The sequence below is a fragment of the Cherax quadricarinatus genome, chromosome 9 (genome assembly GCF_038502225.1).
Source record: "Cherax quadricarinatus isolate ZL_2023a chromosome 9, ASM3850222v1, whole genome shotgun sequence".
Lineage (NCBI taxonomy): Eukaryota > Metazoa > Arthropoda > Malacostraca > Decapoda > Parastacidae > Cherax > Cherax quadricarinatus.
The window spans coordinates 7,087,177-7,114,540 of NC_091300.1; the positions used below are offsets into that span (position 1 = coordinate 7,087,177).

Below are 27,364 nucleotides of genomic sequence, written 5' to 3' on the forward strand. Positions count from 1 at the left end.
AAGGAGGGAAGAGTATATGGAGAAAAAGAGAGAGGTTAAGAGAGTGGTGAAGCAATGTAAAAAGAGAGCAAATGAGAGAGTGGGTGAGATGTTATCAACAAATTTTGTTGAAAATAAGAAAAAGTTTTGGAGTGAGATTAACAAGTTAAGAAAGCCTAGAGAACAAATGGATTTGTCAGTTAAAAATAGGAGAGGAGAGTTATTAAATGGAGAGTTAGAGGTATTGGGAAGATGGAGGGAATATTTTGAGGAATTGTTAAATGTTGATGAAGATAGGGAAGCTGTGATTTCGTGTATAGGGCAAGGAGGAATAACATCTTGTAGGAGTGAGGAAGAGCCAGTTGTGAGTGTGGGGGAAGTTCGTGAGGCAGTAGGTAAAATGAAAGGGGGTAAGGCAGCCGGGATTGATGGGATAAAGATAGAAATGTTAAAAGCAGGTGGGGATATAGTTTTGGAGTGGTTGGTGCAATTATTTAATAAATGTATGGAAGAGGGTAAGGTACCTAGGGATTGGCAGAGAGCATGCATAGTTCCTTTGTATAAAGGCAAAGGGGATAAAAGAGAGTGCAAAAATTATAGGGGGATAAGTCTGTTGAGTATACCTGGTAAAGTGTATGGTAGAGTTATAGTAATTGAAAGAATTAAGAGTAAGACGGAGAATAGGATAGCAGATGAACAAGGAGGCTTTAGGAAAGGTAGGGGGTGTGTGGACCAGGTGTTTACAGTGAAACATATAAGTGAACAGTATTTAGATAAGGCTAAAGAGGTCTTTGTGGCATTTATGGATTTGGAAAAGGCGTATGACAGGGTGGATAGGGGGGTAATGTGGCAGATGTTGCAAGTGTATGGTGTAGGAGGTAGGTTACTGAAAGCAGTGAAGAGTTTTTACGAGGATAGTGAGGCTCAAGTTAGAGTATGTAGGAAAGAGGAAAATTTTTTCCCAGTAAAAGTAGGCCTTAGACAGGGATGTGTGATGTCACCGTGGTTGTTTAATATATTTATAGATGGGGTTGTAAGAGAAGTAAATGCGAGGGTCTTGGCAAGAGGCGTGGAGTTAAAAGATAAAGAATCACACACAAAGTGGGAGTTGTCACAGCTGCTCTTTGCTGATGACACTGTGCTCTTGGGAGATTCTGAAGAGAAGTTGCAGAGATTGGTGGATGAATTTGGTAGGGTGTGCAAAAGAAGAAAATTAAAGGTGAATACAGGAAAGAGTAAGGTTATGAGGATAACAAAAAGATTAGGTGATGAAAGATTGAATATCAGATTGGAGGGAGAGAGTATGGAGGAGGTGAACGTATTCAGATATTTGGGAGTGGACGTGTCAGCGGATGGGTCTATGAAAGATGAGGTGAATCATAGAATAGATGAGGGAAAAAGAGTGAGTGGTGCACTTAGGAGTCTGTGGAGACAAAGAACTTTGTCCTTGGAGGCAAAGAGGGGAATGTATGAGAGTATAGTTTTACCAACGCTCTTATATGGGTGTGAAGCGTGGGTGATGAATGTTGCAGCGAGGAGAAGGCTGGAGGCAGTGGAGATGTCATGTCTGAGGGCAATGTGTGGTGTGAATATAATGCAGAGAATTCGTAGTTTGGAAGTTAGGAGGAGGTGTGGGATTACCAAAACTGTTGTCCAGAGGGCTGAGGAAGGGTTGTTGAGGTGGTTCGGACATGTAGAGAGAATGGAGCGAAACAGAATGACTTCGAGAGTGTATCAGTCTGTAGTGGAAGGAAGGCGGGGTAGGGGTCGGCCTAGGAAATGTTGGAGGGAGGGGGTAAAGGAGGTTTTGTGTGCGAGGGGCTTGGACTTCCAGCAGGCATGCGTGAGCGTGTTTGATAGGAGTGAATGGAGACAAATGGTTTTTAATACTTGACGTGCTGTTGGAGTGTGAGCAAAGTAACATTTATGAAGGGATTCAGGGAAACCGGCAGGCCGGACTTGAGTCCTGGAGATGGGAAGTACAGTGCCTGCACTCTGAAGGAGGGGTGTTAATGTTGCAGTTTAAAAACTGTAGTGTAGAGCACCCTTCTGGCAAGACAGTGATGGAGTGAATGATGGTGAAAGTTTTTCTTTTTCGGGCCACCCTGCCTTGGTGGGAATCGGCCAGTGTGATAATAATAATAAAAAAAAAAATGTATGAAAGAGGAGAAGGTACCTAGGGATTGGCAGAGAGCATGTATAGTCTCTTTATATAAAGGGAAGGGGGACAAAAGAGATTGTAAAAATTATAGAGGAATAAGTTTACTGAGTATACCAGGAAAAGTGTACGGTAGGGTTATTATTGAAAGAATTAGAGGTAAGACAGAATGTAGGATTGCGGATGAGCAAGGAGATTTTAGAGTGGGTAGAGGATGTGTAGATCAAGTGTTTACATTGAAGCATATATGTGAACAGAATTTAGATAAAGGTAGGGAAGTTTTTATTGCATTTATGGACTTAGAAAAGGCATAGGATAGAGTGGATAGGGGAGCCATGTGGCAGATGTTGCAAGTACATATGGAATATGTGATAAGTTACTAAATGCCATAAAGAGTTTTTATGAGGATGGTGAGGCTCAGGTTAGGGTGTGTAGAAGAGAGGGAGACTACTTCCCGGTAAAAGTAGGTCTTAGACAGGGATGTGTAATGTCACCATGGTTGTTTAATATATTTATAGATGGGGTTGTAAAAGAAGTAAATGCAAGGGTGTTCGGGAGAGGGGTGGGATTAAATTATGGGGAATTAAATACAAAATGGGAATTGACAGTTACTTTTTGCTGATGATACTGTGCTTATGGGCGATTCTAAAGAAAAATTGCAAAGGTTAGTGGACGAGTTTGGGAGTGTGTGTAAAGGTAGAAAGTTGAAAGTGAACATAGAATAGAGTAAGGTGATGAGGGTATCAAATGATTTAGATAAAGAAAAATTGGATATCAAATTGGGGAGGAGGAGTATGGAAGAAGTGAATGTTTTCAGATATTTGAGAGTTGACGTGTCAGCAGATGGATTTATGAAGGATGAGGTTAATCATAGAATTGATGAAGGAAAAAAGGATGAGTGGTGCATTGAGGTATATGTGGAGACAAAAAACGTTATCTATGGAGGCAAAGAAGGGAATGTATGAAAGTATGGTAGTACCAACACTCTTATATGGGTGTGAAGATTGGGTTGTAAATACTGCAGTGAGGAGGTGGTTGGAGGCAGTGGAGATGTCCTGTCTAAGGGCAATGTGTGGTGTAAATATTTTGCGGAAAATTCGGAGAGTGGAAATTAGGAGGTGTGGAGTTAATAAAAGTATTAGTCAGAGGGCTGAAGAGGGGTTGTTTAAGTGGTTTGGTCATTTAGAGAGAATGGATCAAAGTAGAATGACATGGAGAGCATATAAATCTGTAGGGGAAGGAAGGTGGGGTAGGGGTCGTCCTTGAAAATGTTGGAGGGAGGGGGTAAAGGAGGTTTAGTGGACAAGAGGCTTGGACTTCCAGCAAGCATGCGTGAGCGTGTTAGATAGGAGCGAATGGAGACGAATGGTATTTGGGAGCTGACGAGCTGTTGGAGTGTGAGCAGGGTAATATTTAGTGAAGGGATTCAGGGAAACCGGTTATTTTTATATAGCTGGACTTGGGTCCTGGAAATGGGAAGTACAGTGCCTGCACTTTAACCCTTTCAGGGTCCACAGGCCCTCTCAAAGACTTGTTCTCATGGTCCCCCAAATTTCAAAAAAAAAAAAAAAAAAAAAAAATTGTTTTTTCTTATGAAAAATCAGAGAAATTTTTCCCGATCATAATGACACCAAAAGTATGAAATTTGATGGAAAACTTATGGAATTATGCTCTCGCGAAGTTAGCGGTCTCGACGATGTTTACGCATCGGCGATTTTGCCCACTTTGAGCCCTATTTTCAGCCAGTTCCAGTGTACTAGTCCACAAAAATCATAACTATTTCGCTAGAACTCCATTTTTTCTATCGATGAGTGCAAGAAACCACCAATTTACTGATTTCAACTATCCAATACAATGGTCAGAATTTAGAAATTTTGCCAATTTCACACAAATTTCAAAAGATGCCAATTTCCAAATAGGGTCCAGAATAAACAAGAAAGACATTCCTGGCACTAAAATAACATTTCCTCTGTTCATTAGTCACGTCCCCAGGCCCCTCTTACATTTCTTTTGCTTTCCACTTTGAATTTTTATTCTCACAAAAAAATAAGATTTACTGTTATGCAGACTACTGCATTAGTGTAGAAATGGTATAAATATTATCGGCGCACTTTTGAAAGAATATTAGACTCACCAGTTGACGTGTATTGGACGCTTAGCATGATTTGTTTACTTTTGAACTTTGGTAAAAATCGAACATTTCTGCTACTTTGAGCTCAATTTCAAGGTACTTTTCATTGTAAAACCAGTCAAAATCATCTCAATTTCTCTAATATGTCTTCCATTCTATACAATGAGACCAGGAAAACTAGAATACAACAATAAATACCATGCGAAAATATAGTGCAAAGTCACTGTTTTAATCCAAAAACACAGTCAAAGATTTTTTTTTTCTCATTACGCACTGTGTGCTGCAGGATTTTTTTTATACTGCGCACACTGACCACATAGACCCATTCTTTCATATGTAGGCTTACCAGCTTTCTCTCACTAGATTTGAAGGCGCTAGAATTTATGCATACTAGTACGTCATGGACACTGGTGCGTAAGCCGTACTAGTATGGCCGAAACCCTGAAAGGGTTAAAGGAGGGGTTTGGGATATTGGCAGTTTGGAGGGATATGTTGTGTATCTTTATACGTATATGCTTCTAAACTGTTGTATTCTGAGCACCTCTGCAAAAAAGCGATTATGTGTGAGTGAGGTGAAAGTGTTGAATGATAATGAAAGTATTTTCTTTTGGGGGATTTTCTTTCTTTTTGGGTCACCCTGCCTCGGTGGGAGACGGCCGACTTGTTAAAAAAAAAAAGTATTTATAATTGTTTTGTGTTTGTAAAATCATATTCTTTAAAAAATGTATTTTATTTTATTTTATTTTTTTTTTTTTTTGGGGGGGGGGGACATCTGGAATGGATTAATTGTATTTACATTATTTCTTATGAAAATATTGCTTTGACTTTTAAACAATTTGAGATTCGGCCGAGCTTCTGGAACGGATTATGGCCAAAACTCAAGGTTCCACTATAATAACATTTTTTTTTTAGCACCAACAGAGAGAACAAGGAATCACTGTTGCAAATTTAGAATATGGTCCAAAAAGGTTACCTCTAGTGATATATTAAGTTTTTCATGGAGTGCTAGAATATGAGCTGAGATACAGAAGGTATTATGTGCTACAACCAATAGCATTTTTAAAAAACTAATATTAAACACAAAAGATGAGACACTACAAACATATATCTCTTTCTCTAACTGTAAATATATAATCACCACAATTTCATACTTATTAATTTATATTTTTCCTTTTAAAAAATGGAGCATTTCATGCACAAAGCACCCCTTATTCCATTCATATGTTTATTCAGTTGTAGTTATTGAACTCAAACTGCCATCAGTTAATCAGTGTATTTTATACACTATAAGGCTGTATTAGCATTGAGATGGCCACTAATTGGTCTCATCACACATTATGCTTCTAGAGTCCAGTGCTGTATGACCCTTGTGGGTTTAGTGCTTGGTTTTGGTTATAGTAATTTACTTCTCTACCTACTTATCTCTTCAACTACATGCTTTTTAATGCACTTCTGAATGTTTTTCCTTAATTTCCTTTGTCTTTTAGGGTCCATTTTTATCTTAATACTTAACACACTGAACAGTAGTGAAAGTCAGTGTTAATACTTATGAATGGTAAAAACTGATACAAAATAATTATTATAGACATGTTGACAGTAAGTCTGACTTTCCTCCCTCCAAGGGAGCCACTTTGATACTGGTGAAGGTCTCTTGATGAAAAGAATTGGAACTACCCTCCCTTTCCATCCCCCATCTCTGTATGACCCCAACAGGTTTAGTGCTCCCCCTTGAATGTAATAATAATGGTATAGGTAAGTCATGAGTTCCAGAGGACCCTCTAATTGAATTATCTGGATGTGCATGTTTTTAAAATGGGGAGATATGTCAGATCATTATTAAGTGGAGAGTAAGAAGTAAATGAAGTACAAAGTAACAGGGGTAAGATATAAGCAACTAATTGGGAAAAAGGTGGACTTGAGAGAGTAACGGTAATGAAATGAAGGTTAAAGAAGCATGGGGTAGCTCGAAGAATGGAGTGCTTAACTACATAACAGAAGTTTGCAGATATACAAGGGTGGGTGTGGGTGAGAGGATTGGTGGAATGATGAGAAAAAAAAGGGGGTGGTAATGGAGAAAGTTAGCATTCAGTAGGATTTTGTAGTGCAGAAGTGGTATATAGAGTGAGAAAGGAGAGACTAAAAGAGTGGTGAGTGCAAAAGAAGAGTCAGTGAAAGAATAGGTGAGGCCTTACCCGCTAATTTTACTGAGAATAAAAACCAATTTTGGAGGGAGACTCGGATGATAAATTTTTATGATCAAATTAAGTGTTAAGCCCTTAAGGATCATACAGCACTGAGGGGAGGGATGTGCAAAAGAAGAATGTGGAAAGGTTAAGGGTGTGTAAAGTTCAGGGTTTGAGTTGAGAAAACATGGGGTAAATTGAATGTTGAACTAGAGGGATTAGGAAGATGAGAATATTTTCAGGAGCCATTAAATGTTGATGAAGGAGGGAAGGCAGTAATTTCATGCACTGGACAGAGAGGAATACCATAATATAATATTTAACATTCTTAAACATGGGGGTTATAAAAAGAGTTGAATGCTAGGATGTTGGGAGGGGTGGGTTTAAAAGATACCGGTAATGACTAATAGTGTTGTCACAGTTGCTCTCTAACAATGACACAATTCTTTTGGGAGATTCTGAGGTTGCAAAGTTTGGTGGATGAATTTAGGAGGGTATATACAGTAGAACCTTGACTTACAAGTGTCCCAACCTATGAGTTTTTTGAGATACGAGCCATCCCTGGGTCGATTTTTTGCTCTGAGTTATGTGCCAACATTTGAGTTAAGAGCCAGCTCCCCCTGCTTCCCCATCAACCCAAAACCTGGACACCTCGCTTATTTATCTATGATTTCATGCTTTAATTCTATGGAAATCATCATCTTTTTCTTCTCAGCACTGTCCTTTACACTTATTTTCTTAGAACCCATGCTTAGGAAAACAAAATTTGGCCAAATGACTGTCAAAAATGTAAGCAGAGCATGAGAGAACTGCTCCCACGGTGAGGTAAACAGTGCACTGAGTTGGCAGCATTCGTTATCATTTTAATAATAATAATTATTATTATTAGTAGTACTGTGGTAATAGTATAGTAGTATTATTATTAATTAATTGAGGTAACTACTGCACAAATCCAATTCCCTAGATCAAGAGCCCCTCACCAGCTTCAAGGTTCCTTGATGCTGGTGAGGGGCTCTTGATCTAGGGAATTGGATCTGTGCTCCAGTTCCCTAAATTAATAATAATAATAATAATAAAAATACATACATAATAATAATTCAGAATGCTGCCGCTAGTTGGCACAGCTGATGTCAAAATATCCGGTAAGCAGTGCACATGTTTACATTGCTCTGGGAGCCTCTCTCTCATGCTTGCTTGCATTTTTTTAGTCATTTGGCCAAATTTCTTTTTCTAACCATGGGTCCTAAGAAAATAACTGCAAAGGACAGTGCTGAGAAGAAAAAGACGATGATTTCCACGGACTTAGCCATGCAATACCAGCTTAGTACATCTATGATATGTAGATACTAAAGGTGTATCAATTATGTTCAGTGATTAAACAAAACAAATTGTATCACTTAAGTTCAGTGATTAAACAATGTTGTTGTTGGAGGTTTACAGGGCCACTGACATCATACGCCACGGCCTCAACATCCCCCACCTCCACCACTATTTCTGCTCCAAGTGTGTAAATACACTTCATATAATCAGTTTAATATTTCTTTACATTCTGTAGTGTATTATGATTTATGTTTATTATACGGTATTTCTGCAGTTAGCCTCACAAATACTCCGTTTTCTCTTACAATAAGAGCATGGGAAGATACTATAGTCAAAGTTTCAGGCAATGGTGGATGCTTCCGCCGCTGCCTCTGCCACCAATATTATGGCCTATTTTATTCATTCTTGAGTATATATCATGTTTCTGTTAATTATATTGTTTATTATGTCATAATAGTAGATGCATTGTGATAGATAAGCCGTACATTTGATATTAGCATTATATTCAAGTATTTTGTCTTCTCTCCAGAGTGCAGGAATGGATTAATGACTTTTCAATTAATTTAAATGAGGAAAATTGATTTGATATACGAGTAATAATGTTGGTAGAATTACCGACAATATGTAAAGTAAAAGGACACAAGTGCAACTAATGTGACATTTTATTGTGGCAACGTTTCGCTCTCCAGGAGCTTTGTCAAGCCGTTACAAACAGTACATGGACACAGAGGGTATATATAGGCTCAGAGTGAGGGGCAATGCTAGAAGTAGTAGTAGTAGTGACATAAGTTGTAGTAGTAGTAGTAATACAATAGGGTAGAACAATTAACTCGTACATGAGTAAAAGGATTTAAAAGCTGTTACTTGGGTAACATAAAAATAGGTTAGACAAATATAAACTGGAAGGCCTCTTTCAGTGTTCACTCTCTGTAATGTGCTTTGTGTAGTATTAAGAGGAGAGACTATGTGACGGCAGGGTTTACTGTTTTCAGGAGGATTCTTGCTAAGACTTCAGAGATGGTGAAGCTGCCTTTGTTTTTATTTGTATTCGAAACAGCGATTAGTGCGAAACGTTGCCACAATAAAATGTCACATTAGTTGCACTTGTGTCCTTTTACTTTAGATATACGAGTAAATTGAGTTACGCGCTAGGTCACGGAACGGATTAAACTCGTAAGTCAAGGTTCCACTGTACAAGGAAACTGAAAGAGAACATAGAAAAGAGCAAGGTGATGAGAACAAAAAATCTAAGCAATGAAATATTATATATATTGGAGGGAGGAAGAATGGAGAAAGTGATTGTATTTAGATATTTGGGAAAGGACATTTTGGCAGATGAGTATGAAAAAGTTAACTTTACCTACCTCTTTCATCTTATCAGTTCTAATGTATGCTGAGGCATCTGTGAAAAGTTATGGAGGGAAAATGTAAGAGTATAGTGATACCAACATTTTTATGTGGGTGAGGTATGGGTTCTAAACATTACTGTAGTGAGGAAGCTAGAGGTAGTGGAGGTGTTTTTGAGAGCAATGTTTGGTGTGAGCATTATGCAGAATTCGAAGCATAGAAATTAGTCGATGGTGTAGTTACCAAAGATATAATTTAGAGGGATGAAAAGGGGTTACTGAGGTGGTTTGGATATTGAGAGAGAATGGAGAAAAACAGAATGACCAAGAGGGTGTATAAATATCAGGTTGGAGGGAAGGAGGGTAGAGGTAAAGGAGGTTTTGATTGTTAAAGGCTGTATAGTCCTTGTGGCTAGCGCTTCTTTTTTGATTATAATAATAATGATTGTTAAAGGCTTGAGCATTCAGCTGACTTGTTTGTGTGTTTTAGATTGGAGTGGAAACAAAAATTCTTTATGGCTGGACTTTCTGTTGGAGTGTAAGCAAGGTAACATCAAGGGATTCAGAAAAAACCAGTTAGCTAGCCTAGAGTCCTGGAGGTGAAAACAGGAGTGGCACCAGAATTTACATAGTTGTGGGAGGGGCTTGGGGATGGCTATCTGGTTGGAGGGAGGGGGCTAGGACACCTGTTTCAAAGCAATGTTATTATTATTACTTCTTCCCTTGGTAACTTCCCTGGGTAGGAAGTACAGTGCCTACACTCGGAAGAAGGGGTGGGGATGATGTAGTTTGGAGGGTAATTTCAACTGTGGTGTCTGCACTTTTGGCACAGCTGTTGAATGAATGATGGTGAATGTGTTTGCTCTTTTGGGTCATCTCAGGTTTAGTACTTAGTCTGATTATATTATTATTTTGGATCATCCTACTTTAGTGGGAGGTAGCTGACATGTTCAGAAAAAATGGTGGGATAAAGTCAGTTTTGAACTAGCATGAAAAAAAAATCACAGTTGTTCGCTTTGCTTGATGAACACACTTATTCATACATAATTTTATTTACTAATGGCAGGGAGGGGGAAAATGAATACAAAGTCTTGTATTGTTAAACTGCAGTGTCAGTGAATAAAAGCACTTTGTATAATAGAAAATAGTACACCTTTTACAAAAAATCACATAACTCTTTAAATAATCCTTTTACAAATATTGGATGATAGACTGTAGAAAATAAGAGGACCACGATCAATCTTCTTCCTGGGAAATATTTTGCGGTGGAGCAATTTGCAGATTTCCTCGATGTAGTCCTTTTGCTCTGGAAATCTGAGGGCCAAATAATATTCTGTGACAACTCAGATCAAATAGTAATCTTATATTTATGTAAATGGTATCAGAAGTTATTTGCTAAAGGAAATTAGTTTATTAGGTTTAAGGTGAATCTGATTGCAGCCTTACTAATCTTAGTGTCATTTAAATAGAAAATTGACATCACAGATACTTTAATCTTTATACAGGAGGGCCTTGCTTTACAGTGATTTGCTAATATAGCAGTTTTTAATTATACCCATTCTTCATACAATACATTCACCACTAAAATATTTTTGTCCTTAGCTTATAGTAAGTAATGTAGGTACTGTATATGCATTTTTTAGGCCTAGTTCTACTGCTCACTTGTGCTCCAGTTCCCCGAATTAAGCCTGAATGCCTTCCACATCCCCCCCCCCCCAGGCGCTGTATAATCCTCTGGGTTTAGCGCTTCCCCCTTGATTATAATAATAATAATCTACTGCTCACTTAATATATGATGGTGTAAACATGTTATCAGGCTTTTATATGCATTTAAAAGTGAAAAAAAGATTCACTTTACAACAATAACTGGGAACCTAACCTGCTGTATAAACAGGGCATTCAGATATTTATTAATTCACAAAATGTGATTATGGTACCATAATTACAGTAACTGCAAACAAGACAGAAAAAGTTTGCTTATTCACAGGTTATGAAATCCATTCTTACCTTGAAGCATTGGCATATGAATACATTTAACACAACATCCATTTTTCACCAAGGCAGGGTGGCCTAAAGAAGAAAACACATTCACCTACATTTGCTCAAGTGCTGACATCACAATCAGGTTACAGTACCCCTCTGACTGCAACATCCCCATCCCTCCTTCAAGGTGCAGGCACTGCCCTTCCCACTTCCAGGAGTCAAGTCTAGCTAACAGTTTCCATGAATCTCTTCATTCAAGTTACCCCTCTCACACTCCAACAGCATGTTCATTAATAATTCACTTGTCTCTATTCACTCCTAATCCTCCACACACACAAGCCTGCTGCTTTGGGCAGTGAATGGGTTAATTATTCCCCTCATTTATTCTATTATTGACTTCATCTTTCATAGACTCATCAGCCAACATAGCCAAATTTCTGAATGCACTCACTTCCTCCCTTCCAACATGATGTCCAATCTCTCATCAAACCCAGACCCTTGGTGTGTGAAGCAAGAGTTTTGCCACCAGGCCATGAGCCTGGTCTCACTAAAATCGGTATATGCAGCACATGTGTTGTACTCATGCCTTTTCTAAAATAACCACTTGTTTTTTTAAGGTCCTAAAAAAAAAAAAAAAGAGCTACAAAATGACTACCAACAGCTGAATAATGAATTAGACCTGATCTCTCTTTCCTTGAGTCGAGACTGATTGCCTCCCCAAACTAAACCTAATGAAACACCACTGCAACCCACTGACACAGCTAACAAGATAAACGACTTCTTCTCAACCATAGGTTCTAATCTCGCCAATAAAATCCCACGTGCCAATGCCCATGCCGGGGGCTACCTAGATGGGAATTTCCCAAATTCCTTCTATCTTGCTCCAACTGAGCCCACGGAAGTCACCGAGATTATAAAGTCACTTAAAAATAACTCGGGGAATCTGTCTCATGTCCCACCATTATTGTACAAGAGAGCGGCCCATGTCCTCTCGCATACTATCTCATTACTTTCTAACAAGTCACTAGAAACTAGCACCTTCTCGAAACTACTCAAGACGGCAAGGGTTACACCAATACATAAAGGTGGTGACCCTACAGATTTAAACAACTATAGGCCAATATCAAACTTACCATTGCTATCCAAAATCTTTGAGAAACTCGTGCACAGGAGACTATATTCATTTATAACGGCACAAAACATACTCAACCCCTGCCAATTTGGATTCAGGAAAAATAAAAGCACTAACGATGCAATCATAAAAATGCTAGATCTGCTTTACACAGCATTGGAAAATAAAGAATATCCACTAGGAATTTTTATAGACCTAAGACCCCTCATGGAAGGTTCCTTGATGTTGGTGAGGGGCTCTTGATTTAGGGAATTGGATCTGTGCTCCAGTTCCCCGAATATAGCCTGAATGCCTTCCACATCCCCCTTCCCCTGGGCGCTGTATAATCCTATGAGTTTAGCGCTTCCCCCTTGATTATAATAATAATAATTGACCTAAGAAAAGCTTTTGACACAGTAGACCACAGCATCCTACTCCACAAACTTGACCATTATGGTATAAGAGGCCATGCACTTGCATATTTCAAATCTTACCTTACTAATAGGTATCAGTATGTCACCATTAAAGACACAGCATCAACAACACAGCCACTTGATACTGGAGTTCCGCAGGGAAGTGTCCTTGGTCCCCTGCTCTTCCTCATATACATCAATGATCTTCCAAACATATCTCAATACCTGAACCCCATTCTCTTTGCTGACGACACGACTTATGTCATCTCTCACCCTAATATTGCCACCCTCAACACCATTGTTAATGAGGAGCTGATCAAAATATCGACTTGGATGACACCCAATAAACTTACGCCTAACGCTGACAAAATCTACTACATTATGTTTGCGCATCTCCTGCTCTGCTACCAAATTAACATTAAGATCGACAACACACTAACTGCCAGGCATAATGAGGGCAAATTCCTAGGCCTATACCTTGACAACAACCTGAACTTCAGCACCCATATCCAACACATAACCAAAAAAGTATCCAAAACGGTTGGGATTCTCTCCAAGATACGGTACTACGTGCCGCAAACTTCCCTTCTCACATTATACCATTCACTTATATATTCATACCTCACCTATGCTATCTGTGCTTGGGGTTCAACTGCAGCAACACACTTAAAGCCAATAATAACCCAACAAAAAGCCGCAGTAAGAATAATCACTAAATCCCATCCCTGGCAACACACCCCCCCACTCTTCATAGATCTAAACTTACTCCCTGTTCAGTACATCCACACTTACTACTGTGCAATCTACATCTACAGGACCTTGAATTCCAATATTAACCTTGACCTAAAACTCTTTCTTGATAGTTGTGACAGAACCCACAGGCACAACACCAGACACAAACATCTCTATGACATTCCCCGTGTCTGACTAAACCTTTACAAAAATTCAATGTATGTCAAAGGCCCTAAAATCTGGAACACCCTACCTGAAAATTCTAAAACTGCAGACACATTCATCACCTTCAAAACTACCATCAGAAAACATCTTATCTCCCTGATACACCCTGTCAACTAATTATACGAATACCACCTGGTGGTTTACACTTACACTCACTCACCCACTTGACCATAAACAAAAATATCAATATCAATCTCAATCTCAAAATAATGAATCTTAACTAGTCATAAGTTGGCCTGTGATACTCCAATACTGAAACTATGTATAGTGCCAAAACAAAAGCATTCACATTGCTAAACTCACAAACTAGTATTTAGTCACTTAGCCATAATACCAACTTACCTCATAATTTTGTAATATTTTAAACTTAAGATTTAATCTAAGTCTGCCCGAAATGCCTAGCCATGCTAGGTGTTCTAGTGGTACACTCTGTAATTATTATTTTACTACATGTAAACCACACAATAACCAAATTCAGTAAACTCAGCATTGTAATCCTTATAGAGAATAAACTTTGAATCTGAATTCAGCTGCTGTACAACCCCCAATGGATGAAGCACTCCCCATGAATATAACAATGATAATGTTAACACCGGAGCTGCCCATGCTACCTGATACTAGGAAAATAGAGAAGACATGATCACAATATATAAGGGCATAAATATATAGATAAAGTAGACTTCTTAATGCCTTCAATATAAACAAGAAGAAGAAGCCACAGTTATATACTGAGGAAAAATAAGTGGAGCTGAATGGATAATTTTTTTTTTTCTAAACAACGTGATAGACCAGGAAAATGAACTGAAAGAGGAAGTAGCAAATGCCCCAACCACTGAAAATTTTAAACAATTATATGTTGAAAGAAATGGTGAAGAGGGGACACATAAGCATATGTCTACTCCTGTAGCTGCAAATACTTAATTGCAAATAAGGAACTGTAAATGTGCACACGTGCATGTACACCACCCCCTACCGAACACTCTTGAATATTTTGAAAAAAAAAAATTAGAGGGCAATTTTCTGTGTGTAATAAGACCAAAAAAAAAATTTTAGGTCAGTACTTACCATGATATAAGGCCACAAAGTTGGCGCTATGACTATTTGCTCACTCAAATAGTCATAAACATACTGACAGGTGAACATTTTCACCTGACTTGGTCACATACTACTGTCTAGAAATATATATGAAGTATTTATAGGTCCCAGCAATGTTTTAGACATGATGGAGTATATATGAAACCCTGCTCACAGTGCAGCAGTGCAGTGAAACTTGATTGTGCATTATCTGTTTGTCTATTTGTCTGTGTCTGTCTGTTTCAGAGAGAGCTGCTCATAAACCAACAGGTAGTACACACAATACAGAGTCATGTCTGATTTCTGAACAAGTGAAAATGCATATTACTTGCCCGTCATGCTTATTATGCCTTATATCTACAAGCACAGTGCAGCACTTTGGATTTTTTGGGTTATCCTACATAATGTATAATTGTATTTATGTGTAGCTGTGAGACAGAGACAGCCAAAGTCAATCAGACACCTACCCACCCAGCCTGCCGAACACGTATTACACATGTTCCAGAATTGTTTCTTTTTATTTAGGGCATAGGTTATAGGACATTCTGACAAGATGACACTACCACTGGTCTCAATATTGAAAGGATGTTGCACAAATGTTGCATACAAGTTATTACTGAGGTTTTTGATATTTCCTCGACCACTTGTGGCCACATCCATCTCAAAGCCCCTAAACTCAGGGTCAACATCACTGTCCTCTTAAAAGGGGAGTGCTAGTATGACATGACATCAGTGAATCCCTGGTGTTTGTCACACTATGCTCTAGCTGGCATTCAATTGAATTGGTGCTCCCACAGGTACTAAGTGGTCCCAGTTTTTTTTTTTTTTAGTACTGCACACACTGTATTAAGACCCATTCTATAGTGACCAGGCATCTCAGGCCAATCGTGCCAAATTTGGAGGCAGGAAAAATAAAACATTGATGTACATTTGGAGTGCTAGCAGTAAGAATGTAGATCTACGTTTGGACAGTTAAGGGGTTAACAAACTTAATTTTTCACTCCACATTATGAATCTTGCAATATCATTACAAAATAAATGTTGAATTACTTACAAAGCTTTTATATCACTGACAGTTTCATTAAAACTCTTGGCAGTGGTGTCTGTATCCAAGGCCCCAAGCGCTAGTACAGCTTTCTTGTCAAGTTCTACTGCCAAGACTTCTACAGTTGTGTTTGGTCCAAGGCTTGGCCAACGAGAGGTGAGAGCCATCAGCACATCTTTATTGATCTAAAAAGAAACCTTTGAAGGTCAGTCATTGTTTATCTATACTTCACAAATTTTAGATTCAAGGAACTACTTGGATGTGCCTACTGTACTTTGCCATAAAAGTATACCTTATTTAGTAAAAAAGATAATCAACACCATTGTAAGCAACATTCTGATAAATTTATTATGTGACAAATGCTTCAGTAAATGATTAATACAGTATTGTATATTGACATATTTCAAAGTCTATTTCCTCAGACTTCCCTTTATTGCAACAGAGAATCTTCAAGCATTTCATACAGTGACTTTTCCCTTATTACACCTGTTATATAGCAAGGAGGTAAAACATATTACCTATGCAACCTAAGAGGGTTGTTTGGGGTCAAACTGGAAACTAAAAGGTAATGATCAGGGACAGAAGCTATGACTCAATCCCTGCAAGTGATTTCTTCTATTAGCTAAATGTCAGGAGCATCATTTTGTCACATAGCGATACAGTGGAACCTCAAAAATCAAACTGCTCCCAACACAACCAATTATGTAAGTGTATTTTTGTAAGTGCTTTTATAAGTGTATTTTTGAGGGTCTGAAATGGACTAACCTAATTTACATTATTCCTCATGGTAATAAATTCATTTGGTAAAGGCACTCAAACAGCCTTCTGGGCCAAAGAAAGTTCGATATTTGAGGTTCCACTGTAATTGTAAAAGTTCCATTGCTGGTCTGAAGCTGTTATTTCTCTGGTAAAAAAAAAAAAATCTAACCTTGTGTATTATCTATACCCTGCAGTATTTTTGTATGTTATGGTATTAACTCTTTCTCTTCTCATGCATGAGTCTGAATATACAGTGGACTCTCGCCTAACGAATGCATCGCATAACGTTAAATCCGCCTAGCGATGCATTTTAACGCAAAAATTTTGCCTCGGCTAGCACTAAAAAACTCGCCCAATGCGATTCGTTCCGTTCGAGATGCATCCACGTGTGGCCTGAGCACGCCTCACTTGTCCCGTGGGTGCCAGTGTTTACAAGCCAGCCACCGCGGTCGCATCCAAACATACGATCGGAACATTTCATATTATCACATTGCTTTTAGTGATTGCACCTGCAAAGTAAGTCACCATGGGCCCCAAGAAAGCTTCTAGTGCCAACCCTGTGATAAAAAGGGTGAGAATTAGTATGGAAATTAAGAAAGATTTTGAAGGGTTTGGGGCTAACCCTGAGATGCCTATGCCAGTTGTGGAATCCATTGTGCCTACTTCAAAGATTAAGGAAATGTGTGCAAAGTGGGTTGAACTGCAAACCTTTATGGATGAAAATCACCCTAACACAGCTATTGCAAGCCGTGCTGGTGACTATTACAATGACAATGTTATGGCCCATTTTAGACAAATCTTAAAGGAACGGGAGGTACAGAGCTCTATGGATAGATATGTTGTGCGACAGAGGTCCAGTGACTCTCAAGCTGGTCCTAGTGGCATTAAAAGAAGAAGGGAAGTAACCCTGGAAAAGGATTTGACACCTCAAGTCCTAATGGAAGGGGATTCCCCTTCTAAACATTAACACCATCCACACTCTCCCCTCCTCCCATCCCATCAATCATCACCAGATCTTCAATGAAGGTAAGTGTCATGTAATTGTACATGTCTTCTTCAGTTTGTGTGTATTAAAATTAATATTTCATGTGGTAATTTTTTTTTTCATACTTTGGGGTGTCAGGAACGGATTAATTTGATTTCCATTATTTCTTATGGGGAAAATTAATTCGGCTAACGATAATTTCGCCTAACATTGAGCTCTCAGGAATGGATTAATATCGTTAGGCGAGGGTCCACTGTAATTTCATTGGATCTTCTGAAGTTTCATTTATGTTTGTTTGAAAAGGTGATGCTGTATGTCCAAAAATTGACATGAAACCTAAGTAGATTCTTGCATACCATCCTTATATTTGGAAAACTGATCAGTCAGATTTGTGTTCTGGAAGTAGGAAGTAGAGCCTTCACTATGAAGAAGGGATGAGGATTCTTCAGGTCAGAAGGTCATCTGAACTGTGATGTCCATGCACTTCTGGCAAGACTGTTTTTAGGTAACTGACTGTGAATGTTTTGTTTTTTGGTCATCTTGCCTTAGTAGGAAATGGCTGTGCCTATGGGATGAAGCTCCAGTTCCTGGCAGTGCCTCTTAATGACTGTCATAGTTGGTCTCATCCTGGATTTTGTCATATCTATTTTTGAATTCTTCTGTGGTATACTTGGAGTATACTTGAAGAGGGTTTCAGAGGTCAATGCCCCTGCAGTTCAGTCTGAGACCAGGCCTCATGGTGGATCACAGTCTGAACAACCAGGCTGTTACTGCTGGCCACATGCAAACTGATGTACGAACCACAGCCTGGCTGGTCAAGTACTGACTTTAGATGTCTGTCTAGTACCTTCTTGAAGACAGCCAAGGGTCTATTGGTAATCCCCCTTATGTATGCTGGGAGGCAGTTGAACAGTCTTGGGCCCTTGACACTTATTGCATTGTCTCTCAGTGTACTTGCAGCACCCCTGCTTTTCGTTGGGGGAATGTTGCATCTCTTGTCGAGTCTTTTGCTTTCCTGTAACTCATTCTGCTTTTAACTTCTCTTATACTGAAGATATAGTCTTTGGATTTCACATTGGCAGGTAGTAACTTTGTCTACATTTATTAATAATTCAATACAATGTATAAGTATTAGTGACTGAAAACTATTAGCAAGTCATACAGGATACCAGTAATGACAAATAGGTAATCACCAACCTGCTGATCCACCTTGGGAACATCTCTCCACTTGGCAGCATCTTTACATTTGGCTTGCTTCTTTGTTATGTATTGAATGTTTAGTTGGTAATCTTCTTGGTTAACACCTGAAGAAAAAAAGAAAGAAAAACAACTCTTGAGAATTACAATAATATGATAACCCATATATTCCCAATATAACATCTCATCCCGTTTATAAATTTTACACGTGGTTGTAAATGGTATGGTGATACTGACAAACTTTGGAAAAGGACATTAGTGTATAGTTCAGGATATTCATTAAAGGAAAAGTTTCAGCATGAATGTCTTCATTAGTTCTAATATAGAGGAGGCTAAAGCAGGTTAATATATAGTAGACAGTGCAGGTGACCTGAAGGAAAAGTATGAGGTGAAGTGGGAGGTACATCAAACTGCACAAAATAAGTTGGACAAATATATAAGTGAGAGGTTGGATTTCAGCAGGACACTGTCTATCATGAGCCAGTATGCCTACTGCATTGCTTCTCCATATTCAGTGTGTCCACGTGATGTCAGATCCTGGTAACAACAATGGTCCATGTTGGACCACAAAAAAATTTCTGTCAAACAACATTTGGATGTCTGGTCATCTTCTTCCCACTGTTGTCGTGTTTGGGAGACTGCATGGTTTAGCGCTCCTTTTTGATTATAATAATAATAATGTATGGGCCACATATGCCTCACTCATGGACATCTTGTGAAAAAATGCTTGCCACTGCTCTGCAAGGACTGTCAGGCTGCACTGTCAGTTTACCATGTCCTAATAGATGGTCTTATCTGCAGATATGCAAATTCACTTCCAATATCATCCCAATGCACTAACTCTTACTGACCTTGCTGAAAGTTCCATCTTCAATGCAGGCTCTTTCTTTTTAACAGAAACTAACTTATTGCATTAACCTTAATTTTAATTTACCTTTTCACTCTTCCCTACCTCCACTAACCCTTATCCCTCCTAACCTCTGCATATTCCTCTTTTAGCAGTTCCCTCCCTGCAGTGCTGTATGACCCTTTCAAGTTTAATGATAAAATCAAATTAATTATTACTGGGTCAGTAATTAATTTGATTTTATCACTAAATGTGGGGTTGGAAGTGTCTCAGATTTTGGAATTTTTTGGAGTTTGGAACAATGATAGCTTGGGAAGGTGACCCCAAGTCTAAACATGACATCCATTTAGATTTCATATACATCACATTCACATAACCTGAAGGTAGTTTTGTACAATATTTTTAATAAAGGCAGCACAGCAGCAGCATCAAGAGAATACAGTGGACCCCCGACTTACGATATTAATCCGTTCCAGAGAGCACATCACAAGACGAAATTATCGTAAGACAAATTAATTTTCCCCATAAAAAATTATGGAAATCAAATTAATCCATTCAAGACACCCAAAAGTATGACAAAAAAATATTTTTACCACATGAAATATACATTTTCCTACACACAATAAGAAGGATACATGCACAATATATATTGTGCATGTATTAGTGTACTAAATGAAGAATAAATGACACTTACCTTTATTGAAGATGTGGTGATGAGTGATGAGACACTGTGTCCTGGGAATGCCTTTTCCTCCTTAGTAATGTAGGTCCTGTTTGGCCCTATCACACTGTGTATGCCACTACGATTCTTAAATCTCTCAAGCCAACCTTTGCTGACCTTAAATTCACCAATATGAGCACTAGTTCCAGGCATTTTTTCCTGTTCACCTGGGTGTTAGTCGACTGGTGTGGGTCGCATCCTGGGGGACAAGATTAAGGATCCCAATGGAAATAAGTTAGACAGTCCTTGATGACACACTGACTTTCTTGGGTTATCCTGGGTGGCTAACCCTTTGGGGTTAATTGTTTCTTGGTATTCTTGATAAGCCACACCAACAACAGTCTCTCCACATCTTCAAGTAGTACAGCTGACATTAGTGCAGCAACAGCTGACCGTAGTGCAGCAGCAGCTGACGGTGGTACAATAGTATTTCTCACCCTTTTTACCACAGGGTTGGGTCCATGGTGGCTTAATTAGCAGTTAGAAGCACTGAAAACACTAGAAAATACAAAATTTATCGAATGTATGCATGCAACTGTCCGCCCTGACTTGTAAACAATGTCACACTAGCTCAGCTGAGGCACTTAGGCCAGATGGACCAGACGGCCGCGTTCGGGATGAATGATGTAAGTTGAGTTTTTCAACGTAGGTCGGGGTTAAATTTTTACGCTGACAAGCATCATAAGTCAGTCTTATCATAGGTTGAGGCCATCATAAGTCGGAGGTCCACTGTGCATACATTAGCTCTTCAAAATAACAAACAAAAAACAAAAGGGTAGGCCTCTAGTCTCCACCTATGATGCCATGTTACCCATAGGGGTGTCTGCAGGCCTTTTTGACATTTTAAACTATGTTTGCACTGCAAGAGCAGAGAATACTCACAAAGCACAAGGTAATCACAGTGAGTAATGCATGTAAGTCTGGCAGTGACAACTGTTGTTAGTAAACTGCCGCCAACAGCATATTACAACGCCACCCCAGGCTTTGTGAGGTCATGTGTCACAAATGTCTGGGTATGCAGACTTCTGCAATGCCTGGGAACCTCCCCAGACCCGACTACAATTTTCCATTTGTCATGTCAAATCAGCACTTGAAAAAAGTTTTCGATTTCAGAGCTTTTCGAATTTAAGATAACATGTACAATAGTCCCCCTGTGGGTAATACATTCCAAGATCTACTGCAGATAATAGTGAACCCTACATACATGTCGTTTTTCATTTACATACATACCTATGACAAAGTTTAATTGATAAATTATGCACCGTAAGACATTACCAATATTAAATAATAATAATATACAGTGTATATCATTATACAGTACTTCATGAATGGAAGATTCATTCTTGCCATAAATCTGAGCAACCTCCACATACAATATTTTTTTATTGTATTAAGTCGAGAATTAGCACTTTGAAGAACTGCCATCATCACTACTTTTGCGTTTGGGAGCCATTATTAAGCAAAATTAAGGCTTATTTTTGAGCCATGGTAAACCATAGATAACTGAAACCACAGAAATCAAGGTTCTACTGTATTCAGCCTGTATTATTATTATTATTATTATTACAGTGGACTCCCCGGTCATCAGCTGTTCCTGTTATTGGCCAACTCGGTTACAGGTCGGTTTTTCGGCATCTGGTTACTGGCCATTATTTCAGCCGTATGGGATGCTGGGACGCGTCAACCTGCTACCATTCCAGCCAGTCTGGCTGTGCCTCTGGGAGAGACGTGTAAATTCTAGCGCCCTCAAATCAATTGGGAAAAGGCTGGTAGGTCTACATGTGATAGAATGGGTCTACATGGTAAGTGTGTGCAGTAAGAAAAAATCTAACCACCCACATTGTATTGTTTGTGGAAGTGGTAATTAATTCAATGCACCTTTGTCACCAAGCCAAGCGGTAAGGAATACCTCACACTCCGGCAGTGTGGGTGGTAGGGAAAGCAGGGAAGGCAGTGTGGGTGGTGGGGAAGGGAGTATGGGTTTGTGTAAACAACATGGCTGGCTGGCTGGCCAGCTGGCTATCACTGTCTCACAGGTAAACATAAATACAATTTGTTTTTTTTTTTTATCACACTGGCCGATTCCCACCAAGGCAGGGTGGCCCGAAAAAGAAAAACTTTCACCATCATTCACTCCATCACTGTCTTGCCAGAAGGGTGCTTTACACTACAGTTTTTAAACTGCAACATTAACACCCCTCCTTCAGATTGCAGGCACTGTACTTCCCATCTCCAGGACTCAAGTCCGGCCTGCCGGTTTCCCTGAATCCCTTCATAAATGTTACTTTGCTCACACTCCAACAGCACGTCAAGTATTAAAAACCATTTGTCTCCATTCACTCCTATCAAACACGCTCACGCACACCTGCTGGAAGTCCAAGCCCCTCGCACACAAAACCTCCTTTACCCCCTCCCTCCAACCTTTCCTAGGCCGACCCCTACCCCGCCTTCCTTCCACTACAGACTGATACACTCTTGAAGTCATTCTGTTTCGCTCCATTCTCTTTACATGTCCGAACCACCTCAACAACCCTTCCTCAGCCCTCTGGACAACAGTTTTGGTAATCCCGCACCTCCTCCTAACTTCCAAACTACGAATTCTCTGCATTATATTCACACCACACATTGCCCTCAGACATGACATCTCCACTGCCTCCAGCCTTCTCCTCGCTGCAACATTCATCACCCATGCTTCACACCCATATAAGAGCGTTGGTAAAACTATACTCTCATACATTCCCCTCTTTGCCTCCAAGGACAAAGTTCTTTGTCTCCACAGACTCGTAAGTGCACCACACACCCTTTTCCCCTCATCAATTCTATGATTCACCTCATCCTTCATAGACCCATCCGCTGACACGTCCACTCCCAAATATCTGAATACATTCACCTCCTCCATACTCTCTCCCTCCAATCTGATATCCAATCTTTCATCACCTAATCTTTTTATCCTCATAACCTTACTCTTTCCTGTATTCACTTTTAATTTTCTTCTTTTGCACACCCTACCAAATTCATCCACCAATCTCTGCAACTTCTCTTCAGAATCTCCCAAGAGCACAGTGTCATCAGCAAAGAGCAACTGTGACAACTCCCACTTTATGTGTGATTCTTTATCTTTTAACTCCACGCCTCTAGCCAAGACCCTCGCATTTACTTCTCTTACAACCCCATCTATAAATATATTAAACAACCACGGTGACATCACACATCCTTGTCTAAGGCCTACTTTTACTGGGAAATAATTCCCTCTTTCCTACATACTCTAACTTGAGCCTCACTATCCTCGTAAAAACTCTTCACTGCTTTCAGTAACCTACCTCCTACACCATACACCTGCAACATCTGCCACATTGCCCCCCTATCCACCCTGTCATACGCCTTTTCCAAATCCATAAATGCCACAAAGACCTCTTTAGCCTTATCTAAATACTGTTCACTTCTATGTTTCACTGTAAACACCTGGTCCACACACCCCCTACCTTTCCTAAAGCCTCCTTGTTCATCTGCTATCCTATTCTCCGTATTACCTATAACTAAACCCCTTTCTATACAAAGTTCAATCAAAGGGCTCTCATTATCATTTACACCTGGCACCCCAAACTTACCTACCACACCCTCTCTAAAAGTTTCTCCTACTTTAGCATTCGGGTCCCCTACCACAATTACTCTCTCACTTGGTTCAAAGGTTCCTATACATTCACTTAACATCTCCCAAAATCTCTCTCTCTCTGTATTCCTCTCTTCTCCAGGTGCATACACGCTTATTATGACCCACTTCTCGCATCCAACCTTTACTTTAATCCACATAATTCTTGCATTTACACATTCATATTCTCTTTTCTCCTTCCATAACTGATCATTCAACATTACTGCTACCTCTTCCTTTGCTCTAACTCTTCAGATACTCCAGATTTAATCCCATTTATTTCCCCCACCGAAACTCCCCTACCCCCTTCAGCTTTGTTTCGCTTAGGGCCAGGACATCCAACTTCTTTTCACTCATAACATCAGCAATCATCTGTTTCTTGTCATCCGCACTACATCCACGCACATTCAAGCATCCCAGTTTTATAAAGTTTTTCTTCTTCTCTTTTTTAGTAAATGTCTACAGGAGAAGGGGTTACTAGCCCATTGCTCCCGGCATTTTAGTCGCCTCATACGACACGCATGGCTTACGGAGGAAAGATTCTTTTCCACTTCCCCATGGACAATAGAAGAACAAGAGCTATGTAGAAAAAGGAGAAAAACATAGATGTATGTATATATATATATATATGCATGTGCATGTCTGTGAAGTGTGACCAAAGTGTAAGTTGGAGTAGCAAGATATCCCTGTTATCTAGCGTGTTTATGAGACATATAATAATAAGCGAGTTTCAGAACATCGCCACTAAGTGACAGCCAACACCACAACATCAACTGAGCTGTGCAATGTGTTTATGTCGCCTGGAAGCATTTTTGTGTTATTATTGCCAAATTTCTTTTTTCTAACCATGGATCCTAAGAAAGTAAGTGCAAAGGACAGTGCTGAGAAGAAAAAGAGGATGATGTCCATGGAATTACAGAATGAAATCATAGATAAACAAGTGAGGTGGTGGTGGCAGTAGGAGCTAGTAGCAAGTAGCCTATCTTCCACTCCACCTCCACCAGCGTACGTACACTTTATAACACCACTTTATATCTTTACATTCTCTATTATGTTTTTATACAATATTTCTTATTTATGAAACTAGTGCAGTTAGCCTCACAAACACTCCGTTTTATAATAAAAGCATGGGAAGATATAGTCGCGGGAGAGCGAATGGACGCCGGTGCCACCACTCGCCATATTATGGCCTATTTTATTCATTCTAGAGTATATATCATGTTTCTGTGTTAATTATATTGTTTATTATGTCATATTAGATGAATTATGATAGATAAATAAGCCATAGAGTTGTTATTAGCATTATATTGAAGCGTATTTTGTCATGCCTCCTGAGAGCAGGAATTCTGCTGGAACGGATTAATGGCATTTCACTTAATTTAAGTGAGGAAAATTAACTCAGCATACAAGCAGATCAGGATACAAGCAAGGTCACAGAACAGATTAAACTTGTAAGCCAAGATTCCACTGTATTTATAAAAGAAAATTAAAAAAATTACACGAATAAAAACTTGCCTGTAGTTTTGGAGTCAGACCGTGAAAAGTTACTTGATGGCCCTGCATCAGCTACTCCCATATTCTTTAAAATAAACTCGGGTACTTTTTCTAATAGGATCTTCCTTTCCAGGGTGCGGCCTGTAGGGTCACTACGTATCCTAATATCTGCTTTATCTGAGCTGGTCAGCATTACCAAGTTTGAGGCACGCAAGTCCTCCAATACCGTTTCTGCTTCCTTTTGGTTCTGTAAACATGCAATAAGTAATCTTACAATCCTAAGCTTTCCGCACTTTAGGAGATTGTTAGCATAACATAATATCCAAAAGTGTAGAAAGATTAGTTACAGAAGGATACTGTAACTCCCCTAGAAAAATGATCCAACAATGGAGAGGCATTACATGCTATAGAATGACTGGCCACACAGCTAGCTACATATTCATGTTCACATAGTTATTCTTCAATGCAAATACATTCATGACAATGTTTACATTGTCATTTTTTTTTAAATTATTGAGTTCTGTTATTATTTTTAAGTTCTGGTAGAGATGACAAATATCAGATATCAATTACACCAAGTAACTGTTGAATTAATGTACTATGTACAGTATATGTGAGCAGAAGCAAGTATTTTGATGATCGTACACCAAACATGTACAAATAACACCTAATATATTTCAGCATGCTGATGAGTGCTTTATATTGGTACAGGCAGTTGATGTATACATTAGTAAATTGTAATTTTCTTAAGTTTCTATGATAATTATTGCCACACTGCAAATGAAAAATAATTGCCTAACCAAAATGTGTATAGCTGACTATGACTCACCAATTAAGTTAGGATACTGTACTTTTACATAAATCTAAAAACCTTTCTTGTATTTAATATTGAAGGTGTCCTTAATTCCTTACCAAACAGTGGCAATGATCAGCTGTGATTTTTGCTGCTCTAAGTTGTCTGACTATGTTGATGCGGTCTTCCAGCTGTTTCCCTCCTATTGCACACACCAGCACACTGATCACCCCAGATCCACAACCAAGACCTATCCACCAAAGGAAAAATATTTGTTAGTATTTTCCAGTGTTCTCAAATCTAGTTATCTTCTACATAAATGTGAAATAACATTACATACATTTATTTTTATGACTTGGAAGTCATAACCAAAATAAGAAAAAAAGTAAAAATATGATTATCTTTTAAGTATAGATATTCATAAAAATGCTAAGGCAGTGTAGATAGATCATTTGGCACTGCAGGGAAATGCAGAAAAACTAATGAAAGACATGCCTCTCAACAATCTCATTCAGACCTCTAATTGACCCACAAGGGTCAATTAGAGGTCTGAATGCCAGCTCATGCTTTTATTTATGCAAAATTTGGCTAATAGTCATTGCACCACTTTTCGCTTATCCTTTAATAAGTGAAATGTAGTCGTATAGACCACAGTATAGGTTTCCTTCATTTTATTCGGATCTGCTTTATATAAGTGCAATAAATATTTGCCATTCATTATTAATGCAGTTCACAAGGTATACTAAAGATTCTTAAATGAAATTAGGTTTTGATGAACCAATTAAATTTAGTAAAGTTGCCATGGGCCTGTAACACACCCAGTGTATATAGCCAGGAACACACATTGCTGTACAGTGGACCCCCGCATAACGATGGCATCGCATAGCGATTTTTCCGCATAACGATTACTTTTATCGCAAAATTTTTGCCCCGCATACCGATTAAAAACCCGCATACCGATTTTCGTCCGAGACGCGTCCAATGTGCCCTCACATGTGCCGGCCGTCCCATTGTTTACCAGCCAGCCTCCGCGGTAACATCCAAGCATACACTCGGAATATTTCGTATTATTACAGTGTTTTCGGTGGTGTTTCTGGAAAATAAGTGACCATGGGCCCCAAGAAAGCTTCTAGTGCCAACCCTGTGGTAAAAAGGGTGAGAATTAGTATGGAAATTAAGAAAGATTTTGAAGGGTTTGGGGCTAACCCTGAGAAGCCTA

General features: G+C 39.1%; 1 protein-coding gene and 1 long non-coding RNA gene across 3 annotated transcripts in view; one reads left to right on the plus strand and one right to left on the minus strand.

Moving 5' to 3' along the window:
* LOC138852459 (uncharacterized) overlaps positions 1 to 26,271 on the plus strand; it is a 123,997-nt gene extending 97,726 nt beyond the window's left edge. For both annotated transcript variants that reach the window (XR_011391763.1, XR_011391762.1), the window contains exons 3-5: positions 15,753 to 15,856; positions 21,779 to 21,978; positions 25,486 to 26,271. This is a non-coding gene — a long non-coding RNA (uncharacterized lncRNA). The remainder of the gene's footprint in view (positions 1 to 15,752; positions 15,857 to 21,778; positions 21,979 to 25,485) is intronic.
* Positions 1,557 to 27,364, minus strand: part of Gcn2 (eukaryotic translation initiation factor 2 alpha kinase Gcn2) — a 137,156-nt gene continuing 111,348 nt past the window's right edge. Inside the window, exons 18-22 of the mRNA XM_070083192.1 lie at positions 26,265 to 26,395; positions 25,374 to 25,599; positions 18,642 to 18,748; positions 15,710 to 15,885; positions 1,557 to 10,431 (exon numbers count right to left, since the gene is read on the minus strand). Coding sequence (XP_069939293.1) covers positions 10,296 to 10,431; positions 15,710 to 15,885; positions 18,642 to 18,748; positions 25,374 to 25,599; positions 26,265 to 26,395 — 776 coding nt within the window. The 3' untranslated portion in view covers positions 1,557 to 10,295. The remainder of the gene's footprint in view (positions 10,432 to 15,709; positions 15,886 to 18,641; positions 18,749 to 25,373; positions 25,600 to 26,264; positions 26,396 to 27,364) is intronic.